This window comes from Gopherus flavomarginatus, chromosome 10, assembly GCF_025201925.1.
Source record: "Gopherus flavomarginatus isolate rGopFla2 chromosome 10, rGopFla2.mat.asm, whole genome shotgun sequence".
Taxonomy (NCBI): Eukaryota; Metazoa; Chordata; order Testudines; family Testudinidae; genus Gopherus; species Gopherus flavomarginatus.
Window position 1 is genome coordinate 8,146,729 of NC_066626.1, and position 22,984 is coordinate 8,169,712.

Consider the following 22,984-nt stretch of genomic DNA (forward strand, 5'->3'; position numbering starts at 1 on the left):
TTACCTTCCAAACCCCCCCCCCCCCACAAACACACTATACTCGTGTGTATGTGGATGTAGAGAAAACCACATTATTCGGTGACTTTCCCTGATTGTTTCCAGCACCTCTGCTGTGAAATTTACCAACAATTTTCCATGCCAAAAATCATAGCCTTAAGCAGGACCCCACTGTGCCGGGCACTGTCCTGTATTTATTAGGTGTATTACAATAGTGCCGAGCAGCCCTAGTCAGGGACCGGGATGTCATTGTGCCAGGCACTGTACAACCACAGACCAAAAAGACAGTGTCTGCCCCAAGGAACTTAGACCAAAAAACAAAAACAAAAAAGGCTTGGAATACAACTATTTTGTAAGTTGGTTGTACTGGTTCTATAACAACACCAAAAGCTACAGCAATGAAATGATGCACATTTTCATGAAAATCTCTCTCAAAATCAAGTAAACCAATCTTTTTTTTTTAGAATTTGATGGGAATCATCAAGAAATAAGCGTTATTCAATAAACCGGAAACATAGTGGTAATCAAATGGTGTATTAGGATGGGTAATAATGTTTCTTTAACCCTCTCATTCAGAAAGAAATGTTTACACATATTTTCAAATAGACCTCAGTCGACATGTGAATGCAACACCTTGTTGACAGGCACATGGAGGAATCCCTACGCAAAAATGTATTTTCAGAACATAAGGATGCTACAGATAGGGACTGGTGAGTTAATTACACCCCAGCTCCCAAAGTGTAGCATCTCTACACCGCACCGAGCTCTTCAGCAGATCCAGACACAGCTAGAGAAGACAGGAGGCGTTCACAGCCTGGCAGTGCTGTTCTCTCTCCCCTCGCCTTGCAAGTGTGCTAGAGTAGGACACAGCAGCCTGGCCTTGTTTCTGAGTGCCTACCTCCTAGTCTCAATGCACGACATGACGATCCTTGCGCATTCAGGTCGTGCCGTTTTGTCCTAGTATTTCACAGGGAGCTTTTCCCGCATCGCCAGAGTGATCACTGCTTTTGAAAAATAGCAAAGGGGAGGAAATAGCCCAGTCACTTAGAGGAAGGAAGCCCTGCGGGAGTCCAAAGGTACAGACTGTTCAGCGAAACAGAAGTTTGCAGTTATACGGCTCTGATCTCTCCAGTCCATCTGGGGCTGAGTCCATGGTAACCTGAGGACTGTCTAACTAGGCCTGAGAGAGCAGCCTGTGTCAACGCAGCAGGGGTTAGAATGAGAAGACAGCAGAGCAGACGATGCCTGACTGCGAGGTGAGTCACACAAGGGCTTTTTTTTTCAGGTCTGCACAACTGCTGGAAAGACATCCGGGCTGGATCAAACCCCAAGGGACCTAGAGGAACGTGCGCGGCACAGCGGGACCACAGACTCCGAGCTGTCAGAGCTGGAGGACAAAGTGGCATCGGCAGCCGTGCAGATGCAGCGTGCCGAGAGCGAGGTAATAGCTCAGCTATACAAAGTGTGTGATCCAGCGAGGTCAGGCTGGTTCTTGCATTGTTATTTATTAGTGCCTAGGGGCTGTCGTCTCAGACCAGACCCCCAGCTGTGCTCAGCACTGTACAAACACAGCGCTGGGCCAGCCACTGAATGCTTCATCATTTACTCAGTAAGAAAGTAAACTTGGAATGAGAGTTTCCTTTACACTGCCACATTGATAGTGATGTTCACAGCCGTACACACATTACGCACTGTGTATATCACTGCCAGCAGGGCAATTTGCCGAGGGCCCCCAAACGGAGTGGTAGCGCAACCTGCACGTGGGGGATACAATGCCATTCAGGTTTGGCCTGACTGGCGCCGGGACCCCATTCTCTAGGTCACAACACCAGTCAAATTTGGCCCATCCGCCCTTCTGTCTCCAACTATGGAGGGGCAGCTGGGCCAAACCTGAATGGTGCCGCAGTCCCGCACACCAGGTTGCAACACCCAAAGCAGTGCCACTGCTGCAGAATGGGTGCAGGGCTGGCTCATCCCCAACCTGGCAGGGGCTGAGCGTGGCACGGACCTTCCAGGCGAGGCACTGGGGCCAGTGGCTGCAGCAGAGGTGACGCCAGAGGGATTGGTGGTGATTGGGCTCTGCCCAGCTCCCGGCGTCATTTCTGGGGGCGCACCTGTGGAAAGTTATGTGCATTTTTTCTCTTAGGTTTCCGATATAGAGTCTCGAATCGCAGCGCTGAGTGCTGCTGGGCTGACAGTGAAACCAGTGGAAAAACCAAAGAAGAAATACAGCACGCAGGTGAGTGTGTCTGCCTGCAGAGGGTGTACCCAGCAGTCAGATGTGCATGGGACACAGTGATGTTAAAGCCAGAAGGGACGGTTATGACCACCTTATCTGACCGCCTGAATAGTCCAGGACTAAAAGCCTCCCCTGCCGGTTCCTGCATCAGGCCCTTAACCCAAGTGCTATTCTACATATGGTATAAACAAAACAGCTGTGGGATAAGTCCCTAACTCTTTTACAGCACTTGCCATTGGTATATATCAAAGTGCTTTGCAGAGGAGGGCAGTAGCATTATCCCCCTCTTACACATGGGGAAACTGAGGCACAGTGAGGGGAGTGACTTGCCCAAGGTTACCCAGCAGGCCAGTGGCAGGGCTGGGAATAGAAGCCAGGTCTCCTGAGTCCCACTCCAGTGCTCTAGACACTGCACATATATTCGTTTACTGCACGCTGTCTCCTTTATCAGAAAGAAATCCCACTCATCTGTGACAGGAAGTCTTCAGTTTTCCCCATTCATTTTAGACATGAGATCCTCATCTGCAGCAACCGCTGCCATGTCAGCATACTACCCTTTAAAATGGGGACACAAGAACTTTCCCACCTTCTTAAGATCAGTCAGCCACGGGCAGCTGAGATCAGTATTGTAAAAGGGGATTTTATCTCCTGGCTGTTGTTACTGGAATTGTGGTAGTGCTTAGAGGTCCCAGGACACCACGGGGCTAGGCATTGTACACACCCACAGTAGGAGACCAGCCCTGCCCCTAAAACCACACTGTGACATTCCCCACAGTAGCCAGGGTTGGGAGGTACCACGTGCCCTTAGTGGGACGCAGTCTTGTCTGTGCCTGCTGTGGATCACCTCTCTGAAACCACTTGTCTCTGACAAGACAAGCACTGCCTGCCAGGACTTTGCAGGCCTCGCTGTCTCTGTGCAGGTGAGCAATGGGCACACACCAACCCCTCTGTAGTGCCTCACCTCTGCTCCACTGAATTCTCACAACACTCCCAAAGGAACAGCACATACCCGCGTGCAGGATGGAACTGGGCATCACCACAGCCGTTAGCTCTCTCACTTTCTCTGTCTTTGTATCTAGTGAAAACAAGGATCTGTTTAGTATCAAAGAACAGAGATTCAAGTAAGGGTGAGAAGGAATATTGAAAAAAGTGGTTACATATAAAACAAAATTATAATGAGCTTTCTGGAGCCAAATGTAACTAACGAGGTACTCCCCTACCTCCTCCAAGAAAGCAAACTTACCCCAAGTCATTTCCCTAGTGTTTTCTGCTGGTTTGAGATCCCTTCTCATAGGATCAAGCCTGCTGATAAGTTGTCCTCACAAACTGAAGGAATGCACAGAATTGTACCTCAGGGCTGGTCTACACTATGGGGGGAAATCGATCTTAGATACACAACTTCAGCTATGTGAATAACGTAGCTGAAATCGAAGTATCTAAGATCGGATTACTCACCCATCCTCACCGCGCGGGATCGATGTCCGCGGCTCCCCCTGTCGATTCCGCAGCTCCGTTGGGGTTGATGGAGTTCCGGAATCGATATAAGCGCGCTCGGGGATCGATATATCGCGTCTAGATGAGACGCGATATATCGATCCCCGAGCAATCGATTTTAACCCGCCGATACGGCAGGTAGTCTGGACGTAGCCTCAGATATGGTTTCCAAACTTCAGTGTATTGCCCCTAGACAGAAAAACTCTTGCTGTTTTTCCTATTCCTGTGAATTTCCTTTCTGTGAAGATTCCACAATCTTCATTAGCATTCAGCTCAAGCTTGTGAGTGGAGGCCCAGTGTGAACCAAGCAAGACTTAATTTACATGTAAACAAACCAATAAATGTTTCTTGTCTGAAAGAAAACCTGCTTTTCACCTGTCCTTAGACCTTAAAAACATAATTTTCAGTTTAAGTACATAACTCTTTCCACAACACACACACACACACATTTCACAACGACACTGATGACTAGTGTGATCCCGGCTTTCTGTAGACACCTCACATCACACTCTTTGATGAACCAGAATGTTAATGCCAGCCCCCGGCGATCCCTGTAACCCTTATGCACTCTGCCAGTTGGCATCAAGAGCTCATGGGACACACTTACAATCTAAACAGACAAGACAGTCAAACGTTGGGAAGGGAAACAAAGAGGTGAAGTGACTTGCCCAAAGTTATCTCGCTTAGTAGCAGGGCTGGGATTAGAACCCAGTGCTCTGCCCACGGGATTAGCTATTCGCTCAATGCCACTCTTTGAGCCGTCAGTTAATGTAACTCATAGGTCCCTCAGTATCACCATGGAGGATGAGTTGGCATGGAGGACCAGTGCTGCAAATGTCCCAGTTGCTCTGGTCAGCCCACTGGACAGCTGTGCCTCTCGCTTGTCTTTTGGCACTGAAGAAGTCATAGCAATCTTTTACATTTCTTCTGTCCCAAGCTGTTTATGCTCCAGCCTCCCAGGAACGTAGGTAGCGGCCAAGGAGATCAAAGTACGGACTCTTCAGAGATGGCATCGCCAAATGACTTCAAAGTGAGTACACAGATGGCTCCTGGCTGTCAGCGACGTGATTAAAACAAACCAGAGAAAACTTGGGTAGTCTGGAGCGATTGTGGCCACTACCCTTTGAAGAGACATCAAGTGGTCTGCGTGAAATGGGTTTGGGAAACTCAGCCAATTCCTAACGGACACGTGTCCCCATCACATATGTATAATTGGTAGCTGCTGTTGGCAGACTTGGCAGAAAGGCCAGTAACAGGCATGGGAACTGCACTGTCCTCTTCACTGTAGCAGGGTGGCTTGCCTTGGGCTGGAGAGCCTGGGGCCAAGCCAACCCTGATAGAGGGATGAGCCCTGCCTGAAGGGAACCAGGGAATTTCCTGCAGAAGATGGCTGCAGTGAGGCGGAAGCTCGGGGGGCTGTGGTGAGACTACAGATCCTGAGACCAGGGGAATGGCTGCAGCTAGGAAGGGCAGGGCCTAGCTTGTCAAAGCCCTTCCTGCCTTGGCCAGACCGGGGCAGTTGGGCTGTACCCTGCTGAAGGGTGTTTAGTTCTGAGCTTTGATTTAATAAATCAGACCCCAAGGAGGGCTGTTGTGGTTTGACTGGGAAAACCCTGCATGGAGTTTATTTGGGGATCTAAGAGGGGAAACAGAGAGGAGGGGCTGCATGCAGGGCTGTTCTGAGGTCACTAGGGGGCATTATAAAGTAGCCACTGGTCCACAGACTCAAATTATCCCTAGTCAGCAAAACATGGCTGAATAGGAGAAGTCTTAAGCAGATGCTTAAATGCTTAGTTGGCCAAAGCGATTACTCCGGCTCAGGGCTGAGACATGACGGCATAGCCACTTAGGAAAGTTTGCACTGGTGCAAGAGCTAAAGAGGGTCCCACTGTCTGTCGGGCCTCAAATCTGGTACCTGTTACAAATGCTGCATTATTTTCATTCTGAATGTGCAATAGTCTCTCTTAACCCTCTGGAGAATGCAGACTTCTGTATGGTACCCGGCCTCCTAACCATTCGCCTTAAGGTTAACAAAGTGCTGTTAGTTAGAATTAGTTCCAAGAGGGCTGTCAGGATTTCTCGTGTCAAATAGAGTTTTGCCTTTGGGAAGAATTAAACAATGATCTTTGCTTTGCTTTTCCCCTTATGTATCTCCTGCCTGCCATGTATTCTGGGTACAGTCGGCTAGTAAACGCAACATTCCCACCGGTACATGCTCAGCTGGCTGATTGTGACTGGGATGGACATGTGAAGGCGTGTTGGAGATTGGTATCTTTCCTAAACACAGAAGGAAAGCCTACCTGCTGGCCCCCTCAGACAGTGCTTTGAGAGAAAGGGCACAGTCCCAGAGATTAACCACAACTCCTCTCCTTTCTCTTTTAGGTAATGTCTATGCCACAGGTGTTAAGGAGAAAATTCAACAGTTCCCTTGAAATTGCCGGTAAGACTTGTGTTCTCCGCTTGTGTCTGAGGAAAGGGTGGGGGTAATGTTGGACCCTGTGAGAACTCGTGTCCCACACTGTGGGGGCAGGAACTCACATCTGTCCGGCTTCCGGCCATGTTTTTCAACCGGGGAGCCGGCATGGCAAGTGCAGGGGAGTGGGATTTTAGAAATAGGCCTGCGGGATCCGAGAAAAGAAGTAGAGTTCAGTGGCCAGATTGAAGCAAAAGGCTAAAAGTCTTCCTGGCCCATCCCAGTGGAAAACAGGATTCTGTACTGTCCACTCCCCTAAGGAAATAAAGATCGTCAGCATTCCCCCTCTCCCTCACGTCTGCGGTATTTGCCTCTCCCCTAGTGGGTTTTCCCTTGATGTGAGTGTCTTTGCAGTCCCTGGATCGTCATCATTCCGACCTCTCCTCTGGGAGCAGGAGCCATTGCCGCACTACAGCTGCTAGAAGTGTCTCAAAGAAGACGAAGACCTGAAAGCTAGCCACCGTGGCCGTGCGAAGGGAAGGGCTCTGGATATGTTATGCCCTGGCCGCTGTCGGCAAGAGCCCTTAGGAAATGATTTTTCCACTTCTCTCTTATCTTGAATTGTAAGCTTGCAGGAGGGATTGAAGAAAGAGCGGCTCTCCTTCTAGATAAGTGCTGAGCAGGGGAAGGAGTGGCGAGGAAAGGGAAAAGTAATCATTTCATACAGAGAATGAATTTAGCATCCTCCCCTCCCTCTGCCCCCATTAAAAGTGAATTGCAAGGCACGTTTCCTGGTCTGAATCTCACAGGGAGCGAGGTCCCTTCTCTTTGTTGGTGAGGAGGGTCATCGGCTCTTTCGCTGAAAGGGCAGCTAGATAACCGAGGTGCTGCACTCCTGGCATGCAGATAGAGTGATGGGGTGATCAGCCGACGTCAGAGCAGGAGTCTAATCCCTCAGGCGCCCCCACAGGGAAGCAGAATGACTCAGTATCTCCTTGCGACTTTCCCCCCAGGTCATTGACATACAAGGTTGTGCAGGGAAGGCTGCAGATAGGGGAAATTGGAACTAGGCGAGAGCGAATGGGAGATTGTGTAGAGGTTCAAAAAGCTGCCTCATTAAGCCTGGCGTTCCCGGGTTCGTAGGGATGTCGGGAGGTCAGAGGGGGACTTGCTTGTGCTAAGGAAGTTTCCATAACAGTGTGCCATGCAGTCCCCCTCAATGCAGCCAGGGGCGACTCTAGGCATTTTGCCACCCCAAGCACAGCAGGCAGGCTGCCTTCAGCGGCTTGCCTGTGGAGGGTCCGCTGGTCCTGCAGTGGGTCCGCCGAAGCCACGGGACCAGCGGACCCTCTGCAGGCACGCTTGTGGGAGGACCGCCGAAGCTGCGGGACCAGCGGACCCACCACAGGCAAACTGCCGAAGGCAGCCTGCCTGCCGCCCTCGTGGCGACCTGCAGAGCGCCCCCAGTGGCAGGCCGCCGCAAGCATGCGCTTGGCTTTCTGGGGCCTGGAGCCGCCCCTGAATGCAGCGGGCTAACTAACGGGAGTTTATACTTTGCTCCCGTATGCCTCAGTGGAGACCAATAGGCTGGTCTATGCCTCGCTGCGGAAAGAACCCCTGTAGCTGGGGTTTCGAATGCAGCCATATACCACAAAAATGGGACGCTCAGCCTGGCTGGAAGTGGGCCCAACTCTTTGGAAATCAGCAAAGTGTCATCTTCTTACTCCAAGGGGGATTTTGACCCATTGTGTCCCTTTATCTAGGAATTGAAGTAATTAACCTGCTATTGTGAGCCTCTGTGCCCAGCAGGGGGCCAGATCCTAGCCCATGCGAAGGCTTCAGTGGTGCAGAGAGTCGCTGAAGGTGACCGAACTGTGCAGCAGAGGATTCCTCCCAGCTCCTCCAGTGTAGATAGGCACAACAGGTCTGGATTGGGGACATGCCTGGAATGCACCGTGATCTCCAGGCCATGTAACAGCAGAGACAGGCTGAGCTGTTCCCAGAACTGGGCCGGGGAGACAAAAAGCTCTTGTAAGGTTCCCTTTGCCCCTCCTGCCCACAGCTCCAGCATACCCAAGGGCTTTCCGACCACAGAGGTGTTTGCAAAGTCTTCCAAGAGCAGAACCATGCGAGAACCAGAGCCCACCCGCTGCTCTGCTCTGAGTGCAGAAAGGGAGAATTGCAGATGATACCCTGGCTTTGTCTGATGCTTTTAGCGTAGGAACCTGAGTCCGTGTTTCAGTGGTACTGTGGTTTTTAGGCAGAATGTTGTGTTTTGTCTTTCTCGGTCGCTAAGAACCTCCGGCAAATAGATTTTAAAAGAAAAACCCTTGATGGCTTAAAATTGAGAATGCGGTGAGGATCAGAACAGTGGTTCCTGAACAGCTGCGTTTCCCTTTTGACTCCTGTCTTAGTTTGACAGAAACAAGCCTCTATCCCCGGCCCCGCTCCAGCGCCCGTCTCGCTGCCAAAGAACAGGCTGCATTCCATTCCACTCCTGCATCCGCTACATCCTCAGCTACTTTCTAGTTCCAGCAGCTTTCCTGGTAACGATGAGGCATGAGGCCGAGGAGCCGTGGCTCGATATTTAGCCAGCAGGTTGAGCTGGCAGTGCCTGATCTTGTGAATGGAGTGGATTTGCTGTGGGATCATTGCAGAAGAGTAAACGCAGCCCTATTTTCAAGGAGCAGCCATTGCTCTGACCAGAGTGATCCCGTCAGTGCTTTGTGTAAGCAGAACCCAGCTGTAGCTTGTACGTGAGCCTTTGTTCTTTTGAGCAGAGGGCTCCTGGAAGCACAGTGCAAAAGATGCACCCCAGGGAGTGGATGGGCAAAGCTGGCGCACAAGGGGCTTAAAACCAGCTTATTTCTGGGCTGCTGCAGGGGTCTGCTCTAAGCTCCAGCAGCCTTCCAATGTTCTCAGCCCAGAATGGCCATAGCAGCTAATCTCCTCCCCATCCAGCCCAATACCTCTCCTCCAGCCCCAGCAAGCACCTACGCAGGGCCTCTGAGGGAGGGCAGTGGAGAGGCACTCACAGCGTCCCGGTGCTGTTCCTCTGCCAGGCGAATTCTCCTTCCCCATCTGCAGTGCTCTGATGGCCAGTATGTGCACCTCCCGCTGGTGCTGGTGGAGGACGGCTTCCAGAACCACAGCCCTGCCTCAGCACAACCCCATATGCCGGAGCAGCCGTGCCAGCTGAGGATCCCTCAGCTAGGAGAATCCCCAGCTGCTGCCTTACAACAGTCCCTTCTGGGCTGCAGGGGGCATGGGAGGGACAGAGGATCTGTCCCCTTATGTTTCTAATGCACCTGCCATGGTGCCTAGGTGCCCTGGTGTCTACTCTGAACAGCAGAATTGCAGGTGACTGGATTAATTTGAGCACAAGTCAAGAGTTGCTGTTATTTCTCTGACTATCTCACTGAGTTTGACCTGGTCCCACCGCAGTCATGGGACCAGGTCAAAAGAGAAGCCACTGGTGTAAAGGCTCCACGGAAGCAAAGCCAAGGAGAACCAGGCCTTTAACTGGGAGTTATATTTCCACATGCAGACAGTACAATCCCACTGTAAGACAGCCACAGGTGCTCTCACCTGCACCCTGAACACCCCGAGTTGCCTCTTGTCTATGCTGGCCAAGAACCTGTTCTGAGAAATTATCAAGCCGCTTCCAGGGTCACTGTACACGCTACTGTAATAGATTCTATGAAGCTGCCTCTCAGAGCATCTCCAAGGTGGATTCCTACTGTTCTCCTGGATGGGAAGAGGGGGGACGTATAAATACAAATCAGGAGTCACCGATAGAATAATGAGCACGCTGAGGCGAGCGGCTGGCTGAATAACCAGGAGGTTGTTGGTTGAATTGTTCAGGCTCATTCATGAACTGTAGATACTGAATTATGAATGGAAATCACACCAGTGGCTCAGTGAGAAACTGACACCTCTGACTGATGTGGAATATGACCTGGCTCACGCCCTGTGTGCCTCGAATATGAAGAGTCTAATTCTCTTCTGGTTTACAGTGGTGTAAATCGGGAGTAACTCATTGATTACACACCCGTGTAAAACTGCTGTGAGTCAGAGGAGACTCAGGCCCAGAGCAGGGTGAGGAAGCTATTTCAAAGATCCAGGTGCATTTCTTGTCACCCACACGTGATCTTAGCTCTGCATCACCAACGTAAGCTATTTTATCTTTTGTTTTTGTAAAGTCGGCGACGAATCCTTTGATCGAAACTCCATTTACCGAGGCTCTTTGACACAAAGGAACCCCAACGGGAAGAACAGGAAAGCAGATCGCATCTTCGCGGTAACCTTCCAGACTCTCACTTCTTAGCCCGACACATGATTGGAGGTGTTTCAATCTGCAGAGCCAGGAAGCCGATTAGGGCTGCCGGTCTCTGGTCTGGCTCAGCTCAGTGCAGCAACTGAGTGTGGGGGGCAGGGGTGTGCAAAGAGGTCATTTCTGCAGCTGGGGGTCCTGTCCTGCACTTTAGGAGTGGAGAATTGCTTAGAGTTCTTGCTAATTGGCCATATAGGGTCTGGGCATTTCGCTACATCAATAAATTAGCACATAAGTCTTAGCAAACTGTATTTCACCCCTATCTTGACCAACATTAGATGCATGGTGCCTCCATGGTGCTCCACTGCTGAAACCTATGAGACACCAATGGTGCCCAGACACCAGCAACTACTCCTCTGTGGTGTGGTTCAGCCTGCCCGCCCTTAGCCAGTGTGCAGTCACTGGAGCCCAGAAAGGCAAGAAATGGAGCTGTTGAGTGCAGAGCCGATCTCAAGGCATGTGACTAGGTCAGCAGCATGCATGAGACCATGACATGGGCATGATGAAAGGAGGCAGTTGTATCTTCCAGGGGTACGTCTCCCCCGGAAGCCATGCTAGTGGCTTTATCTCCTGCTCTGGAAGGGGCAGCGAGGGCAGCCCACAGCGAGTGGAGATTGCAGGAGGAGAGACACGCAGCTTGGGAGAAGGGAAATGGAAAGCAAACTCTGCGAGTCCTGGGGCAAATGAGATTTGTGTGTTTGATACTGTAGCCCTGAGGTTTTCAGTTCAATTTCTTGGTGCCTTGCAGAAGCCTGTGATGACCCATCGACCCTGAAGAAGATGGAGCCTTACGACACTGCAATTTTACTAACAATGCCCGGCCTCAGCTCAGAGCTTCACCTTTATTTCCCTCAACACATTCCCCGAAGGGGTGGACAGAGAGGAGGAGGCAGTCCCATGGGACAGGGAAATCCTGCCGAGTTGTGCTTACAGAGCTCCGGCTCCACCTCGCTACCCAAGCAACCATGTCCCAGTAAGAAACTTGCTGCCTGTTCCTGACAGGATTTCCAGCCCACAGTGTCTGGCAAAGCAGCCCCAGCTGTTACACCACACACCCACTCTGTCTCTTCCACAAGTCTCCATAGTTGTCAAACCAGGGTGTGTGTCAGCATTTGAAAGCAGCGTTGTCAAGGCTGGGAGCTGCGCTCATTTGGGCCAGATACATGCTGGGTGTAATTCTAGTGGCTTCAGTGGAGTGAGTTGCTTTCCTCTTGGGTTGGTGCAGAGAAGTCAGTGATTGGACCCAGCAGTATTCAAGAGTTTGCAGTGGATTTAAAGTGCCCAATCCCCACTGCCTCGAATGGCGTCACATGGCTAAAACCCAGCCCAACACTTTTAAACTGTGCTGCTAGACATTTGCAAAGGTCACTTTGCAGTTCTCCAAGTTCTGTCCATTCACCCCTCTCCCCCCTGGGCCGGAGCGACAGAAGCTTCCTAAAAGAGGGTTGGAGGCCACCTCAGTATTTTAAAATGGAAACATTTAGTTTAAGAATGATCCATGTGATTCCTCGTGTGAGTAATATGTCATTGCATTAGGCTTTGGTCACGAGCGGAAGCACCGAACCTCTGCAGATACGTCCTGCAGTCACTTCATTGCACTGTCAGTGAGCAGGACCCAGAGCTACCACATCACAGAAAATTCTGTGCTTTTGGGCATTTTTACCATTCTGAAATGGAACAAAACAAAATATTTTATCTCCAGCAGAACCAAATTCCAAAAAAAGGTTGGGGGTCAATCAAAACGTTTCATTTCAATAAAACTGAAACCTTTAATTCCCATTTCGATCTCAAAACTTTCAAATGTTTTTAGATAAAAAAGGGGTTTTTTGAAAAAGTCATCTTGAACTGAAAAATGAAAATGTTCTAGTCCCAATGTGTCAAAATTGGATGTTTCAACATTTTTAAAATGCTTCTTGGGATGTGGAGAAAATTCATCAAAATCGACATGTTTTTCAAAACATTCTGATTTGACAAAATTTGCATTTTGGGGGTAAAAAAAACAAATTTTGATGAAAATTTTCCAACTAGCTGTAGTTGTGACCGACTAATAGTATTTGTATCCTCAGCCTACTGTTCTTATTCTCTTGGACATGAGAGCTGAAATGAACCAATGTGACTTCTCCGCAGCTGCTGCCTCATTTTTAGTAGAATTCATGTAGAAGCTACTTAAACGCTCAGATTCCCTTCATGATCCTTTAGAAGTCATTTCCATTCTCACTGCTATAGTCCAAGCTGAGATCCTGAGCTCTCTTTAAATTGGCATATGGCTAGGTTGTTCCAAGAAATAAGTATAATTATCTCTGTTAGAAACCAACTTCTAGCCACAACCATGTCATCACAGCACCCTGCAAATAAATTAAATGACCAGTTGTATATATCTCGCCACTGAGCTGACATCAAGCATAACCCAGTGACCCAGATCCTCAGCTGGTGTAAGGCAACTCAGCTGAAGTCAATGCAATGATGCAGATTTATACCAGCTGAGGACCTGGCCTGGTGATTTTTTAAAGCCACAGTACAGTACCACCTTGACTATAAACACATCCTCTGCTATGCGCAGTGTGATGGGTTGGATCACAGAAACCCCCTTGGGAGCTGCCACCTGATGTGCCAAGACTACTTCTGCCCCTGTTTTCCCTGCCAGCCTGGGACTCCAGCATCTTGTCTTGTTGAGCCAGACACACCGGTCTGCTCCAACACAGACCCAGGGTCTGAAGCACGTGCCCCAAAGCTGCAGAGTTAATTGAAAGCAGCTTACAAAAGTGTTCCTGTCTTGAACACTCAGATGCCCAATTCCCAGTGGGGTTCAAACCCCAAATAAATCCATTTTACCCTGTATAAAACGTATATCGGGTAAACTCACAAATTGTTCGCCCTCTATAACACTGATAGAGAGAGATGCACAGCTGTTTGCCTCTTCCCCCCACCTCCCCTGGTATTAATACATACTCTGGGTTAATTAAGTAAAAAAAGTGATTTTATTAAATACAGAAAGTAGGATTTAAGTGGTTCCAAGTAGTAACAGACAGAACAAAGTGAATTACCAAGGAAAATAAAATAGAACACGCAAGTCTATGTCTAAGAAAACTGAGTACAGATAAAACCTCACCAGTTCCAGTAAACTTCCTTTTACAGACTAGTCTCCTTCTGGTCTGGGTCCAGCAATCACTCACACCCCCTGTAGTTGCTTTCCTTTGTTCCAGTCTCTTTCGGGTATCCTTGGGTGTGGAGAGGCTCTCTCTTTAGCCAGTTGAAGACAAAATGGAGGGGTCTCCCAGGGGTTTAAGTAGACTGTCTCTTGTGGGTGGACACCGCCTCCTCTCTCCTATGCAAAGTCCAGCTCTAAGATGGAATTTTGGAGTCATATGGGCAAGTCACACGTCCCTGCATGACTCCATTTTTACAGGCAGCAGCCATGGCTTACCTGCTACCTTGAACGTCCTCGTGTAGACTTCTTATGTGGATTGGAGCCTCCCAAGATCCATTGTCTCTTAAGTGCTTCTTGATTGGGCACTTAACTTGCACAGTCCTTTCTCAAGAAGCTGCTCAAACGCTTTACAGAGGCTACTTAGAAATCAAGCAAGTATACAGCCAGTATTCCTAACTTCAAGTACAAAAATGCTACATGCATACCAATAGGAGGAGTGTATTCAGTAGATCACAACCTTTACATAGATATGTTACATGGCATGTGTAGCATAAAACATATTCCAGTTCTATCATATATACAGTCATGAGCATATTCCCACGAAGCATGGGGTTCACCGTCATCCGCAGTTCCACCTTTAGTTCAGTACCAGTCTGTCAGAATCTCATGACAAACCTCGGCAATGTAAAATAAGACTCTAGCTTTCAGGCCATTTTATTTATCTGCTTTCATCCGCCTCTGTCTCTATATATCTGTACATATGTTAAGTCTTACAATAAAGCCAATTTTGTGGTAGGAGATCCTAGCACCCCATTTTGCATCTACTTTTTGGCAGAATTGTTTGTCTCTCTGCTGACTTTCCTCACTTAACCAGGCAGTGCAACTGCATCATATTTGCAAAATGCAATTGTTAAAGTACAGGAAATGAAGCTATGGCGTTGAAACAGAGGATTTGGGCGCAGGGCGGCAGAGAAATACATTCATGAACCTGGCATGGATCACATGCCTGTGTTTTCACACTCATTCAGGAGCTACAGAGGAGACGTATCGAACAATGCCCCATACTGTACGTGCCCTATTGGCTGCAATTTGTTATCTGGGTCCTGTGCCATTATGTTGTAAGCACAGGAGCTACCAGAACATCCATGGATTAACAAATGGGATTGATACATAAAAGGAAGTAGGAACAGGAGAAATTCTTTAGAACAACCCTGCACCCACCCAACAAAAAGTTTTGATTTATTGACGCATTAAGCTTTGCTTATTTGAATGGCCACACCTCTGCAAAGACCAAACAAATCACATTCCGATGCTGTGATCTAATTAGGGCTCGTGCAGTTTGCAAGCAGGCAGGTTTCATCGTGAATCCCATCAGCTGAGCTGGTGAGCTGTTCAAAACGGCAAGCTGTAAAGTTGAAAACCATGAAAGGATTCCTGGATACCCAAACCAGAAGGGCTGTGGTTTATTTTTTCTTTAACGACTGCCTTACAAATTGCAGGACACAGCGGCTGATTTATGTAGCTTAACTACAGTTACACAGTAATTTCCATGAGAAATATCCTCGCCTCTAACGCTGCAGTGTACTTTCAATTCTGGAACGGGACAAGCGCTTCCATAAAGTAACATTCCCTCGTCGAGGCTCCATTGGCGGAAATATCCCACCCGCTATGACTAGTTTAGCAGTATCTGTGTCTATTGCCACTGTAGCCAAGACCTTTAGAATCCAGCTTTTCCAGCTGAGCAAAGCATATACTGAGATTTTGCCCTGATTCCAGTCTTCAGTGTAGCTGGTCTAATACAGTCCCGTTGTAGACAAGGTCAATGGTGTCTTGAACTGGTGTAGCTTATCTCTGCATGAAACCAGGGTAAGCTACACTGGTGACAATTAGCAGCATTACCTTGTTTACACTGGGGTTTTGCAATGGGGCCTGGAAACAAGCCAGATCTCTCAGGGTAGAGCAGTGGTTCTTAATCCACGGCCCAATCAGCACACAGCTGCAGCCCAAGTGACATCCTCAGAGCCAGTCAGGTAGTATATATGTCGTGTGGATGCGGCCCACATAACACAGAGAGCTGCATGTGCAGCTCACAATGGTACATATGTTGAAAACTACTGGTGTAGAGGGAGCTATTGAGAGGATGGTGGGATATAATTGGTTAAATAAGCATGTTACAGTATGTTAGGATTGGTTAGTTCAAATTTCAGTAAAATGACTGGTTAAGGTATAGCTAAGCAGAACTCAAGTTTTTCTATGTAGTCTGCAGTCAATCCGGAAGTAAAGGGGGATGGGACCAGGGACTTGGGGTGGGGGAATTGGGATCATGTTTTGCTGAGGGGAGAATGAGAACAGGGAATAGGAACAGGGACACAGGCAAGGCCCTGTGGTGTCAGAGCTGGGAAGGGGGACACTAAGGAAGGAAACTGGAATCATGCTTGCTGGAAGTTCACCCCAATAAACATCAAATTGTTTGCACCTTCAGACATCGGGTATTGTTGCTCTCTGTTCATGTGAGAAGGACCAGGGAAGTGAGAGAGTGAAGGAATAGGCCCCCTAACATCTCTCAAGGACTAATTCTTGAAAATAAATATCAGTGAACTGCAACGCAATATAAAATCACTGCCGCTAACATCGGTGGGTGATAAAATACTAGCAGAGTGATAATTAATGCTGAGGACAGGGCAGTGACACAGAGCAATCGGATCCCTTGATAAGCTGGACCCATTCAAAGAAAACAAGTTTGAAAAGAACCAAATGAAAGGTCCTATACCTAGCACAAAAGCATGCAGGCCACACCTACAGGATGGGGAAGTGTATCCAGGAAAGCACTAACTGTGAAGAGGATGGAGAGGCCATGCTGGGCGAGCCACTCAACATGAGCACCCAGTGTGATGCTGTGGTGAACAGGGCTAAGACCATCATTGGATGTATGAAAAGAGCAGTGAGTAGCATAGGAAGGGGACACACCATCAGTAAGACTGATCCTGGAATAGTGCATCCAGTTTTGGAGTCCGCCTTTGAAAAAGATTTTGAAATATAGGAGATGTGGCAGCAAAAAGCAATGAAACATTTTGAGGGCCGAAGAAAAATGCCTGCTAGTGAACTACTAAAAGAGCTCAGCTTGTTTAGATTATCTAAAAGATCAGGAGGTGATGTCATTGAAGTGTTGAAGTGACTTCATGGAGAGAAACTATCTGATATTAAAGGGCTCATTAACCTGGCAGAGAAAAGCATAACAAGTCCCAGTGGCTGGAAACTCAAAAGAGACCAATTCATATTAGAAATAGGGCACAAATATTCAACAGTGAGGATGACTCACCAAAGGAACAAACTAGAAAGGGAAGTGGTGGGAATTCCCCATTTCTTGATGTCTTCTAATGAAGACTAGATGTCTTTCTGGAACATGTTTAGTCAAAAACTAGCTACTATGCTATACAGAAAGCATATGATATGCAAGGTGTCAGATTACATGCTCTAATTGTCTCTTCTGTCCATAAAGTCTACTGATTTATGAACAACTGAGCGTAGCATGGGGAAGAGCGTCTCCTGTTCCACTGTGTAGTCGGTGTCATCCCACAATGAAGTCATTGAGTGGGGTGATCCAGGGGAAGCAGCTCAAACATCCCATGTGGCTGGACAAGGGCAGGACATGAGCACTGCAGGGGAGGGGTGAGGGTGGCAGGGACATCACAAGGGCCTTTGGCAGGACCTCAGCCTATTGGACAAAGGTGGTGGGGAGGCGATGATCTCACAGAGAGATCTTGACATCTGCCAGGCAGGACAGGGGCAACCTTGGAGATCCCTGTGTCTTTGCTTCAGCACTTCTCCGTCTCGAGGTCTCTCCTTGAGGACCGAGAGATTTCACTTTCACCTACGTGAGCGCAAGGAGGACCCTCTTCGGTGTTGTCTCCTTTTCGTATATTGATTTTACCAGAAAACAGACGTCCCTGTATAGAAGGTAAGAGCCTCCAAAAGGTTTGGAACCTCTTCAGTCTGATCCATCGGGTGCCAGCTGATTTTTAGGAAAGAAAAACACTAGATTGTGAGGGCAGCATTTTATTTCCGACCTAGGACTTTGTCCCTTAGAATCACTGGGAACATTGGGATTTCTCCTTTTTGTTTTCCCTTTTCCTCTGTCCCTCCTACCTTTCTCTTCTTGCTTTCTTTGTCCATTTCTTCTGCTCTCCTCCCACCCCCAGGAGCTCTGTGTGTGCAGCGGGAGCCGGGGGGAGTTGTGGGAGGCCCTCACAGAGAGGTGAGACTGGATTAGTGCTCCGAGAGTGATCCCCTCGGTGGTGACCTGTGCCATTTTTGGCCTATTTGATGAGAACCCTTAGCCTCCCACCCCTCAAAATCTCAACCTTGATGGCTGAGGAGGGGGCTATTGACAGGGAGGAAACTCTGGTCTTTGTTGTTCTCTTTTATGACCAAGCAAATAAGTCACAACCAGTTATATGTTTCACCAATGTTGATGCCGCTCTCCATTCATTGTCTCGGAGCAGTTCATGATCCTCTCTAACATTCCAGTTCTTCTAAAATAGTTGCTGAATAATTCCTATGAACAATTGTTGGTGTGCAGCTTGTTTGAGAGCAACTCTGCTACTGACTGGCTGCATCAGCTAAGACAAGTCACTGCTCCTTTCTCAGCCTTAGTTTCTCCTTCTGTCAAGTACGAATAACAATCTTCTCCCACCTACCTCGTGATGGGTGGATGATGGGGATCCACTGAAGAGTGTCACTAGTAGCAGTGCAGAACAGGAGGTGTCCTATCACATTGAGCCATATCAGATTATGACATACAGTGAAACCCCGCTATAACGTGATGTTTGGGGTCCATAAACGTCCATTGCGCTAAATGCGGGATCGTGGTATAGTGAGGTATGTCAGTGCTCCCCAACGCAGTGCATTGATGTGTGCCGCCTAGAGCCCCTAGTGCCCAGCAGGGGAGAGGAGCTGAGGCTCCCTGCCTGCAGGGGACAGAGAACTCGGGGGCTACGGCTGCCGGTGCTCTCTGTCCCCGGCAGGTGAGGAGCCGCAGCTCCTCTTGAAGCCGGAGAGAAGCCGTGGCCCCGAGCCTGCCGGGACAGAGAGCACCGGCGCCCGCAGCCCCGGATTTCTCCGTCCCCGGCAGGTGTGGGGCTGCAGCTTCTCTCCCCTGCCATGGTGTTGGGGACCATTGGTACAGAATCGTATTGTATTATACCTTAAAGGGGAGCCAACCTGTGATCGTATTATATGCGATTTCGTGTTATGGCGGGACGCGTTATTGCCAGGTGTGACTGTAATATTCTATTTTATTTATATTTTCTTCTTTTGAAATTCTTAAGAGCAGCAACTACTTAGCTCAGACTGAAGCATCTTATCTAATTTTCTAGATCACAGTGTCTCCTCTGTGTGTACGACGAGACAGTTTAATGCTCTGTGACAAACAGGAGATGCTCTTGTTTTGCAGACAAATATTTGTTTGCAAAGAATTTTCATCCTACTTGTTATGATTTCAAGAAGGAAAGTGATTTAGTCTGAATGGATTTTCTGACAGAAAACGGTTTCCATGAAAATGTTCACCCCTTATTTCCTGAGCTCTGTCCCTGCCTCTGTGGGGGTTGTTCTCTGTTAGTTAGAACAAGAGTCAGAACTGTTGGCTTCTCTTTCTGGCGCTGTCTCCACTTTGCTGTGGGACTCCTTGGCTAGGGCCGATGGGAATAGGGTCGATTCTCTAACTCCTGGCAGCAGTGAGCCTGGGGTAGGAGGGAGGCTCAAGGTGTCTGCGAAGGAGAAAAGGATGTTTCCAGGTGTCAAGAATTCTAAACTTTGCTAAAATAGCTGGTGGAGAGAAAGAAGAAAGAGTTGGGGCCAGACTTTAACCATTGTCATTTTTAAAGCCCATTCGCGGATGTGAGGCCCAGAGAGCCATAGAGAGGGGGAGCAACTTGCCCAGTCCCACAGACCAATAAGCAGCAATGGAGCCAGGAGTGACACTGCCTCTCAAAGGCAGGGGGACTGGAGATTAGGGCCTGGTTGCAATTGCCAGCTGTGTGAGGGAGTGTGCAGTGGAGAGTGAGGAGGAGGGCAAGGGACATCTGCTGACCCTGAACATCCGCCATCCATCGTACCATCACCTAGAGCAAGTGAGTGGCATTAGGGTTCCTCGGTGGCTTCCCCTGTCTGTCTGAAGAGAGGCAGAAAGAAGAGGAGAGAACATCTCCAAAGGGGGATTTCATTTGCAAACAGCCCCCAAGAGCCCCTCACTCTCCGATTGGGCAGGGACTTCTCCAGAGCCGTCTCCAGTGTGTTTGGAAAGGTCCCAGCAATGGGGCTCTCAGCCCTTCCCTTGTGGGACACTGTTCCCCAGGCTGGGAGTCTCTGAGCTGGGCCAGACCCTATGAGCTGCAGAGCATGAAAATCAATGGGGAATGAGGAGGGCCCTGGGCTTCCTGTGCCTAGGGTCTTTGTGATTTTGACGTGGGGAATGGCTCCCAGGAGCAGTCCGGACTCCTGGGTTCTGTTCCTTCTCTAGCCTGGGTGGGGAACTGTGGCCTGGGAGGACAGGAGGGGGCTGCTTGTCCAGGGTAACCGATGGGCATTGGGGCTGGCCCCATTGCTCTAAAAGGATGAGACTTCCTGGATATTGCTGCAGCAGCAGCAGCAAGGATGATGAGGGAGAACGTTGAGGGGGAGCAGATCATGCAATGAACTCCTGCCAGTGTGTGTAGTTTGCACTCCCTGCGCTCCTATGGGGGGAGAAGGGGCTGCTCTGGTTGGAGCAGGGCTGAGGAGGGACCAAAAAGGCCCGTGAGTGACCCCAGACTCACACCTGCTCCCCGCTCGTTTCCAGGATGGCCAAGCTCCTGCGAAGGTTCAGGAGGAAGGCTCTGCAGGTGGCCCCAGAGCCTTCGGAAAACAGCGGCCATCTTCCCAACGGGCAGAGCCACCTCTCCGTCCCCGCTGGCGGGGAAGCAGCTTCCATCCAGGCCAGAAGGCGGAAATTCCCAGCCTTCTGGAGAAGAAAGCCAGCTCCCGGTGCAGGCGCCGAGCTGGGAGAGGCTCCGATCAAGCCCAGGTGGAGCTGGTTCATAGAGAGGTTTGGCAGACAAGACCCAGCCCAGGAGGGGTGCCTGGCAGGGAGGCTCTGGGGTCTGTTATGTGGGCATCAGCGGCCCCAGGAGCCCAGCCCTCATTCCCAGAAGGGGGCATTGCCCTGCCCGGGCACTGAGGATCTTTCAGCCCCCTCAGACCAGGAGCTGGAAGATCCCAGCCCCAGCCCCAGCAGGTCAGCACAGGACAGCAGCAGTGCCTGGGGCTCTAGCAGCAGCGAGGCCGATGGACGCTGCTGCTTTGTTCCAGGTGAGGAGCCAGGCTGGGCTCAGGGAGGCGTGTGGACGGGGATATGAACACCCTGGGCCCAGACACTCTCCCAGTGATATGGCTGGGGGGGGGAAGGTCCCCAGCCCAGGTGTCTGGCCTGAGCCACGTGAACCCCACTGACACCAGCAGCAGTTACACAGCTGCCCCTGCAGCAAGGGGAACTGGGGGTGGGGGCATCAAGAGCTGCTGCCACTTTGTCCCTTGATGCTCCGGGGCTGGGGGAGTTGGCACCTCCCACGGAGTCCTGGACAGTGGAGGGCGGAGGGGTCTCTGCTATGGGCTTCTGAAGCTGTTGGGGGCTGAAGGCATCCCTGAGAGGGAGGTGTGGGGCCCGATCTGCCCTGGGTGCCTGCAGTGGGAAGGGAGGTCTTTAATCCTCCTCTCCCCACCACGCCCCTGTCCTTCCCCCAAGGGGCAGCAGACATCATCCTGCTCCCTTCTCTCCCTGGTGCAGGGACCCCCACGGATTCAGCGCAGGAGGAATGGCTGGAGATGACCACAGAGGAAGCTGCTCTCAAGGTCATCAGAGAGCAGCTCCAGTGCAGAGAACAGGTACAAATGTTCCCCACCTGGGCTGGAACCAAGATTGTCCTGTCCCTTCTCAGCATCCCCACCCCCTGCCCGAGGGTCTTGTCCCTGATGATCCACCATCCCTAAGGGGGACCTTTTATTTACATCCCTGATGTGGGTCCCCCAAGATGGGAATGTTTGTCCCACAACAGCCGAGATCTCCTCCCCCCACAGGCACTGTCCTAGTTCCCAATCCTGCTTGTGTAGGAGTCGTGGGGGATTTGGAGATTAGGCGGCTCCCCACAATCCCCCACTGGGGCCTGAGCCCTGGAGCTGGTGTGGGTGGGGCAGGAAGGTCCCTAGCTAACAGGTTCTCTCTCGCTATCCCCCACTCCTGGTGGGTACAGGATGAGAGGCAGCAGCTCAGGTTCCTGAGGGCCATCTACCCCGCGTGTCTTGCTGCACAGGACGGAGGGCAGGACACGCTGGAGCCGCACTGCTGCAAGGTGGCTGTGGTGGAGAGGATTGTGGTGAGTGGGACACGTCATCTGGCAGCTGGAGGGAGCAGAGAGACATGGGATTGGCAGGGCTATCGCCGGGCTAATGGGTGGGGGCTGGGTGGTGGTGGAGGTTGGCAGCAGAGGGCAGGGATTGCTGAGGCTGAAGGCTGGGGAGAAGAGAAGGGAGAAGTTGTGAGATTGGGCAGTGGGGGAATTGTGGGGCTGGAGGACACCTGTGACTGGGAGACAAGGAATCCCATGGTCCCAGCTCGGTAGTCAGGTTGGTGCTGAATGGGGGCAGGTTTGACAGGGAGGAAGAAAGAAGGGGATTGGGACTGAGCTGGGCAGGAATCCTGGAAGGGGGACAAGTCTGATGGGCAGGAAGAAATGGGTGGAGCAGGAGGTAGTGGGGGATCCTGCTGGCCATGTGGGGCACTGGCTGTGTAATCTCCTCACTGGGAGGTGTCAGTAGGACCCGAATCTCTCACGTTCCTTTATCTCCTTCATGTCTCACAGGAGCTCATTGAGGAGCTTCCGAAAGACTCTCCACCCAGCGCCATCCTCGCCAGCTGCCTGGCTGCTGTGGGCAACCTCAGGTACCGAGACAGCCCCCTCTTCCCCCCCCCACCCCCGCTGGCTCCCCTAACCCCAGTGCTGCTCAGGCCCAAGCTGGGAGTCACTGACCCTCCCACTCCCAGGTCGGTCACCTCCCAGGAGTGGCTTCTCTGGCAGAGCTGGTGGGACCGGAAGGTTCACTCTCTCCTGGCTGGGCTCGTCTTTTCACTCCACTAACATTCCAGGGGCCTTGGGGAGGGGCTCACTCCCGAGCTCAGATACAGGAGGGGCAGCAGGCTCCAGGGAACAGACGCTATTCCTGTCCTGCCACTGTCTGTCTGTGACGCCTTGGCCTTGTCATTCCCTAGCTCAGTGCCTCACTTTCCATTCTCATCAGCCTGTGCCTATATCCCTGTGGTTTCGTGTCCGT

General features: G+C 50.4%; 1 protein-coding gene across 12 annotated transcripts in view; it reads left to right on the forward strand.

The window, feature by feature from the left end:
- The window catches only part of MLPH (melanophilin), a 90,600-nt gene extending 76,156 nt beyond the window's left edge, over window positions 1–14,444 (forward strand). For 10 of the 12 annotated variants that reach the window (XM_050916526.1, XM_050916528.1, XM_050916522.1 and 7 more), the window contains 6 exons: window positions 1,283–1,438; window positions 2,144–2,236; window positions 4,668–4,760; window positions 6,113–6,170; window positions 10,346–10,443; window positions 11,225–14,444. In XM_050916526.1, coding sequence (XP_050772483.1) covers window positions 1,283–1,438; window positions 2,144–2,236; window positions 4,668–4,760; window positions 6,113–6,170; window positions 10,346–10,443; window positions 11,225–11,251 — 525 coding nt within the window. In that variant the 3' untranslated portion in view covers window positions 11,252–14,444. The remainder of the gene's footprint in view (window positions 1–1,282; window positions 1,439–2,143; window positions 2,237–4,667; window positions 4,761–6,112; window positions 6,171–10,345; window positions 10,444–11,224) is intronic. The other 2 variants (XM_050916527.1, XM_050916534.1) reach the window with 1 other exon arrangement.
- Window positions 14,445–22,984: the final 8,540 nt, after the last annotated feature.